Genomic DNA, 7,728 nt, shown 5'->3' with positions numbered 1-7,728 from the left:
TGATGTGCTGACGTTGAGTTCTCTCGTCCTTATGGAAGCCCAAGCCTGCCCAAAAACCACATGAAGCATATAACTGGTGCAGCGAAACAGGCTAAATTTTGTATATCTACAAACTGTACTTCCACATAAATAATTTAATACCTCTTCAACCATAATAATGTAAATAAAGTGATTATGTACAAAATTCATTGACTCGATCAGGTCGTGACGGGCTACACTTGCTCCGTCTTGCGGCACTGGCTCTAGCCACACGAGGTAACTCTCATTCTCGTTTGTGCGAGCCTGGCATCACTGTGGTTGAGGCAGGCCAGCAAGTACATAAACCAAATAATCAATCCGTACAGATAAACTTCCAGTTTCTAAATATTTTAAGTATGGAATAGAAACTATATTATGGCAAAAAAAGGGGTCTAAACAAGAGAGGAAATCACATTCCTGTTTTCTTAATTCTAGATTTTCAAACAGAGCACTATTTGGTGTAATGTGGAATGCACCAACAATGCAGACATAAACAACAATCTTTGACTTCTTAATATCAAAACTTACAACAATCCCAATGATAACTAAATCACAATTCTTGCAATATAATTTTGGTTGATCCAGGACATTTGACTCACCCTGATAATAGATTTGAAGTAGTAACAGCTGGGCAATGGCCTTTTAAAACAGATTTCAAACAAAACAATGCACGCACAAATTTCTTAAGCATGCTAAAATAAGGAAGATACAGCAAATTTTACTAAAACAGATTCAGTTCTTCGCAATACAGGAAATTTGAAGAGATGTAAGCAAAATAAGAAAAGGGGGGAGGGGGGGGGGGCGGACCTTAGGCCCATTTCTTGAGGGTAAGATTATTTCAGGCAGCAAATACATTCTACTTGTAGCAGTCACAATCAGAATCCTTCAGCAAATATAACATGGTTTCTCTAAATGTCAATCCGAGCTTTACATTAGCACCACAAAACGAAGGAAGAGGAGGTAAAATGACAAAGAAAATATCCTAGCTCTAGGTACTCTCCCCAATAGTATTAGACAACAAAAAAGAAGGCTGGAACACAGCATCACTTGGTCAATTTACTAACTAAGAGAGGAAACAATGTAACTGTACATACAAGGCAAACAAGAGTAAGGGACATGCAATATTGGTCCCCTAATAACAAGAAATTATAATATATAATATAAACTCCACACAATTCCCTTTCATACAACACAACAATCAACAATCCCTGTGCAATTAATACTGGGGAATATAAACCTCTTAGTAATTTACAACAGCAAGTTTTAAAACAGAAGGAAACAGTTTCACTGATTAGCCATGTTTTCTCTCTTTATTTCCATGCTCAACTAGAAGAGGATTTAAGTAACACAAGACAGAAAATTTGGGCCTTGTTGGGTATCAGCGAAAAGGTAACTAAAGCAGCATATATGGAATCAACAAGTTTAAAAATTGAAAGGAAACACTCAAGTAGGTTAATCAAAACAATGCACGCTTAAAAGGGGAGCCAGAACATTCTGCAAGCACAAGGCTATAGGTGCATAACACAAAACTGAAGGACAGTGAACAAAATAATGCAATAAAAGCAAACAAAGAAAAGCTAAAATTAACGACAAGATTGGAAAAAGGTAACTGTGGAAGACCAGCTAAATTCATCAATGTCCTTGTGCATTACATAGAAGTCCATGGAATGAATCAAAGTACCATAACCATTCATGGAAATGCACTAAAAAAATGCATTCTTAAAATTGCCAAAAGGGGCATGCAAATTAATCTCAAGATAATTGATCAACACATAACAACAATAAAAAGCAGCTTATAAACCACCAAACTCTGATCAGCTGAATGAGCTAAAACAAACATTTCCTTCCACGCAGAAACCATACCTCATCATGATAATACATCAAACTCATGGAATTCAGAACTGATATTCAGTGTACATAGATCTAGTTCATTGACACAATTTAAACCGATGAAATGGTAATACTTAAAAGTAAACCCATAAATCAGCAGAAAGTTGAAATACTTGGCAAATCTATGTTAACAATTTGTATAGCATCATAATTGAGAGACAAGAGTAATAATATCAAATGTCACGATAGCTAGAAGAATTCGGGAAGAATATACTTTTGAATTGAATAATAGGCAAATTTTAGAATATAAAAGAGACAATAAGAGTTTAATTGACAGCCTATTGGCTTCGAACACTTCACATAATCCTTTGCTACTACTGGTCAAAACTATCATGCATTCTCATACCAAAAGTATAGTGGTGGAAATCAGTTCCAGCACACATTTAAAAACAATAATAAAAAATAAACACATATAGTGAACTGTTTCGTAAAAGTCAAATACACTTTATCACTTATAATTAATTTGTAAAACAGAGGTAAGATATAGTGGAGAAAGAGGGGGTGGCTTTGCAGAGATCAAAACGAGCTCATGCAAAAGAAAGAGAGAGAAAAAGAGAGAGAAAGAGAGCGGCACAGGCACAGGCTCTCAGGGCATTTCAGTCTTTTCAACTGTTTGAACAGCTACACTCATCTGCACCATATACCTTACTCAAAAAAGAAATGCTCCACGACTCTGTTTAAACCAAAGACCTCCTCCAAGTAAAATAAAAATGTCTTAAATATTAAATAATAGTAGCGGTTGAATAATATAAAGACTAACTGGAAGATTGGAACAATCAGAAATGGAAGAGGTAGGACGGTACATGGAAAAATGAACGACAAGTAAAACAAAGAGTGGAAAGGCAGAGGGATGAACTGGCCATCTGTTGCTGACTGTTGGCCAAGACATTATAACCAGGATAGTCAGCCAAGGACACTATGTAAAATCACAGCAAGGACCACAGCAAAGACTCCAAACATACTGAGGATTATTGCTGCCTTTTGCTTGTCTGTCATTGGGGTAGGCTGCATAGCCTGTAAAATAAAAAAGGGATGATGAATTTTTATACTTAAATAACTAGTATAGAACTACTGACATTGTTAAGTAGAGTAATCTAGCAAGGAAAACAGAAAGCGTTCTCACTCAGTTGAGATTAGATAGAAGAGACACATACCTGTTGAGGAACAGCACGGACAACAGGTTCTGGCAAATCTACAGCTGGTAATGAAAATGATGATGCAGGTGATGAGGCACCACAAAGATCTCCATTTGATGTGCATCTAATAGGCGTTACTCGTATATCATACTCGGCACCAGGTTCCAAGTCTTCCAATGTTGTTTTGGTATCAGATCCTCTATACACCTGCATTGACAAAATGCACAGTACAATGCATTAAAGCATGTCAAAGAACATTAGAAGAACCAGAAATAGGGTAACTGTATTAAGGAAGGCACACTAACCACTTTGTAGTCTTGGTCTCGTAAACGACTGAGTTGTAATTGATACACAACAGGATCATTGGGGAGGGGTCTACACGGAAGCCATTCAACCACACAGCTTCTCTGCTGGATTTCAATAGCTTTCGGTGCTGTAGTGGGGAGGGAATTAGGATTTAGATTAACATTTTTAGAAAGAAAAAAAATAGAGATGTTTGAAGGGATCACATTTGAGAATGTCACCAAAGTGACAAAAACATTAAATAGCTATGCTTTTTTTTTTTTTTTAATTTTTACCTTTGACTGAAGATGGAGGTGCTATACAGGTAGAAAACTCATATATTTCAGAGAAATCTCCTTGACCAGCATCACTAGAGGCAGCAATTCGGAATCTATAAACAGTCAATTCTTGAAGGCGATTGACCTTATAGGTGTGGTTTGTACCTTGATAAACTGTTTGGAATCTGCAAAGAAATAATAATAATTATTAGCAAACATTGTTAAAGCCATGTTACAGGCCAGACAAGCCAACTCCAAAGAAATAGAAGTACACAATATAATAGAGAGAATGCTTACTGATCCACATTACTACGAGGATTTTCCATTTCCAAAATGTATTGAGTGAAGTCTGGATTACGACCATCACCCCATTTCAGTTTCAAATGATTATGACCAACTGTGACACACTCTACATTTGGAGGAGATGGTGGAAGAGGTTTGGTTGTGCATTTATATGACTGTGAATAAGGACCTGTTCCTACTGCATTCACAGCTCTCACACGTATCCTAGTAAAGAAAGAAGACAACTTAATAAATCCATATTCTAGTACAAAAGCAAAATAAAACCAGAGAGCAAATGTGTGCATACCTATATTGTGATTGCGGCTTAAGTTGATCAATTACTATTTGAGTATCAGGTCCATCAGTGGAGATAATTCTATCAGGAAGATCAATCTGATAACTCAGAATTGGCGAGCCATTGCAGATGGGGGCAGACCAGGTGAGAGTAACTGAATAGGGAGTTGAGGCACCACGTACAGATGTGGGTGCAGCAGGCGGACCAGGTGGTGTTGTCAGGACAGAGTCTGCTGACCAGCCACTCCAGCCAGCACTATTTCCAGCCTATTTATGAAAGAAACATGTGAATAAAATATATATGTACTAAACTGCCTTCCAGAAACACCTCCTCAATGTTATGGCCTGCCATGACTTACCTGAACTCTGAAGTGGTATGTTGTTGCTGGAAGAAGGTTCTTTACTTCTGTGCTAGTAGATGAGCCAACATAAGCGTTCCTTCGCTCAATGGGAGAAACAGAGTCCAAAATTTCTACAGCATCAAGGGGTGCTGGCACAGCAGGTCGAGGTGGTCGCACAGGGCTTGCAGGAATATTAGGGGTAGTGGTGCTATTGGAACTCACAGAACTAGCAGGGCTAACAGGTCGAGTAGAAGGACTTGTAGAGCGAGCTGGGCTTGGACTGGTAGGGCGAAGGTTTCCAACTTGCAACTGATACTCGGTGATTGGAGAGCCATTACTAGCAGATTCTGTCCATGCCACCAACACAGATATGTTTGATCCAGCATTAGATGGTGGGGAACGGGGAGAAACATTAACTTGAGGTGGCAAGGGAATTTCAGGAGGTGCAGATCCACTCTGGACTTTCAGTGGCTCTGACCAGGGGCCAGGCTGAAAACAAAAAACAGGAATAACATTTTAGTTCACTCTGTAGAATAGATATTAGAAAAAAATTGGTCTTTATTAACAATAATTATCATCAGCATAAAGAAAAGATGAGTACTCACCCCAACTCTATTACAGGCACGCAGATGGAAGACATAACATTTCCCAGGCTGTAAATCTTGAACAGTACACTCTGTTTCACGGCCAACATAAGCCTGACGTCTTTCTTTTTCCTTCTCAGCATTAGCAACTTCAATTTCAAACTGGCTTAAGGGAGCACCACCATCAGTATTTGGATAACCTTAATAAAGCATTGAAATAAATTAATTATCATCATGAGTAAATTCAATAAAAACATACAGATACCTTGTCAAATGAAAACTTACTCCATTTCAATGATAAGGAAGTAGCTCGTGGTTTCCCATGCAGGCGGAAAGATTGGCATTGACCAGGACAAACTGCATCTGTTGTAACAGTGGTCACATCAGAAAAGTCACTTCTTCCTCCAGCAGTAACACAGCACACACGAAGGATGTACTGTGTTCCAGGTGTAAGCCGTTCACACATATGCTCTGAGTGAATCCCTTGGTAGACTTGATGGAAATTTCCTAGAAATAAATAAATAAATAAAAATGAGCATAATAACTTAAAAAATAAACCAAAAAACACAGGCATAAATAACATATGAAAACAGAACTGAAACATTACCTTTGTCAGTACCAAGTTCTAGTGTATAACTGGAGATATCAGCTCCACCTTTTTCGTGGGGTGCATCCCATTTGACCTTGAAGGAATGAGCATGAATTTTTCCTTTTACAATAGGTCTGGAGGGTGGACATGGGCGATCAGGAAGAGTTCGGTAGCAGACTTCTTCTGACCAACGAGAAGAACCGTCTTCATTATTTGCCTTCAACTATAAAGAAAAGGAAACAGTTTAACAATGTAGTTAGGTACAAAGGTGCAATAAGTAAATTTTGAAGAAAATAGTTCTGTGACATACCCTAAATCTGTATTCAGAGTGCCTACGAAGTCCATCACATAGATGATGGGTATCTCGCCCAGTGTAAACAGGCATGTAGCCGTAGTTAGAGTAACGGTCATCCATCTGAAGGACAAACTCTTCATCACCCTGCCGGCGCGTCCACGCCAAGTGCAAACCGGTTACTGCAGCAGACCTCAATATTGGTGGATTCGGGGGAGAAGGGACATTCCCTGCTGTCACGTATGTGACTATCTCAGAGTAATTACTGCAAACACACACAAAAAAGACGTGAACAATAGTTTGGGAATATTGTGAAAACAAATTCAATCCTTCGAGAGAAGACGGCATGCAGCTCAAGGTGCACCACTTACCTTCTTCCACATTCATTAACAGCAGCCAGTCTGAACCTGTACGCTGTGCCAGGCTGAAGTCTTGATAAATTATGTTGCTTTGCTCTAGTACGGAAAGCTTCACTAAATACACCTGTACCATTATCACATTCCAAGATGTATTGTTGGATATGAGCGCCATTATCCACAGCAGCTTGCCAGCGTAGCTGCAGTCCAAAACGGTTCTTTTGAATTAATCGAGGTGGCTGGGGTGCTTCAGGGCGACACGCTGGAGTGGTGAATGTTGTGGGCTCTGATGCCTGCCCTCTCAGTTCATCCAAATGAACGAGGAGACATACAGAGTATTCTTTTCCAGGCTGCAGGTCTTGGATTCTGAAAAACAGTGAATGCATTTGTCATTATGGTTTCTCTTTAGTTGTTACAAATAGTATTCAGTATTTAATTTCAGTCTACCTGCAGGAATGGGAGAGACCATTGTAGATGGATTTATAACGACCCTCCTTTCCTTTATCACTAAGTAGAACTTCATATCTTAGGTCTGTTTCAAGAATCTCATCACTTCCCAACTCCATTAACCCTTCTGGAGATGACCAGTGAAGCAAAGCACTAGTTGAGTCCAATTCCGCTACCTGGAAAATCAAGAAAATATTATTCTGAATGTCTAAAAAATACATGGACATTAATCTTAATAAGACAGACATATATTTTAACCTGTACCTGTGGTGGTTGGACGGAAGACAACATTTCAGTGATTAGTTCCACATCATCTTCTTCATCTTGAAGGCTTGAGCTTTCTTCACCATCTTCTGAGGTTCCAACACTGCTCATTCCACGTTCTTTGCCAGTGATCACCCTTGTGCGGAGACCATTGGCAAGATCTGGGAAGCAAGCAGAAATTAGATTATAAATGATACAAAGTAGTAAATTATTTAGATTCCTGATCCCTTTTTTACACTGCCAAGTAAAAGGCATGCATACTTTAAACAACTGCCACACCATGCGCAAGGAATGTTAACTTAGATCAATGTTAGGACCCATATATTAATAAAATAGTAATTGAATTATGTTACTTTATTTAGAGTAAAATAATGTAGAAAGTATTTAAAAATCCTATTTAGCATTACAGCATAGATTTGGCTAGTTGTTTGTCTTGTTTGTGGATGCTTACCTTTCCTTGGGGAGGCTGGAGGTGTGCCATGGGCTGTGCTCCCACCTAAACCAGGCTGAGTCATAGAGTCTCCCTTCATTGTCTGCTTTTGTTCCAACTTGCGTTTAAGTCTGATGTGCTGACGTTGAGTTCTCTCGTCCTTATGGAAGCCCAAGCCTGCCCAAAAACCACATGAAGCATATAACTGGTGCAGCGAAACAGGCTAAATTTTGTATATCTACAAA

General features: G+C 38.9%; 1 protein-coding gene across 2 annotated transcripts in view; it reads right to left on the bottom strand.

Moving 5' to 3' along the window:
- Positions 1–119: 119 nt before the first annotated feature.
- Positions 120–7,728, bottom strand: part of LOC113217374 (fibronectin type-III domain-containing protein 3A) — a 23,689-nt gene continuing 16,080 nt past the window's right edge. For both annotated transcript variants that reach the window (XM_026437246.2, XM_052269538.1), the window contains 15 exons: positions 7,505–7,660; positions 7,054–7,214; positions 6,790–6,965; positions 6,358–6,708; positions 6,005–6,251; positions 5,713–5,917; positions 5,391–5,612; positions 5,127–5,305; positions 4,540–5,010; positions 4,194–4,447; positions 3,902–4,111; positions 3,623–3,789; positions 3,350–3,477; positions 3,063–3,251; positions 120–2,922 (listed from right to left, as the gene is read on the bottom strand). In XM_026437246.2, the coding sequence (XP_026293031.1) occupies positions 2,812–2,922; positions 3,063–3,251; positions 3,350–3,477; positions 3,623–3,789; positions 3,902–4,111; positions 4,194–4,447; positions 4,540–5,010; positions 5,127–5,305; positions 5,391–5,612; positions 5,713–5,917; positions 6,005–6,251; positions 6,358–6,708; positions 6,790–6,965; positions 7,054–7,214; positions 7,505–7,660 (3,227 nt within the window). In that variant the 3' untranslated portion in view covers positions 120–2,811. The remainder of the gene's footprint in view (positions 2,923–3,062; positions 3,252–3,349; positions 3,478–3,622; positions 3,790–3,901; positions 4,112–4,193; positions 4,448–4,539; positions 5,011–5,126; positions 5,306–5,390; positions 5,613–5,712; positions 5,918–6,004; positions 6,252–6,357; positions 6,709–6,789; positions 6,966–7,053; positions 7,215–7,504; positions 7,661–7,728) is intronic.

This window comes from Frankliniella occidentalis, unplaced genomic scaffold, assembly GCF_000697945.3.
Source record: "Frankliniella occidentalis isolate FOCC.00 unplaced genomic scaffold, Focc_3.1 Scaffold95, whole genome shotgun sequence".
Classification (NCBI taxonomy): domain Eukaryota; kingdom Metazoa; phylum Arthropoda; class Insecta; order Thysanoptera; family Thripidae; genus Frankliniella; species Frankliniella occidentalis.
This window is presented reverse-complemented; position numbering and strand designations above follow the sequence as displayed.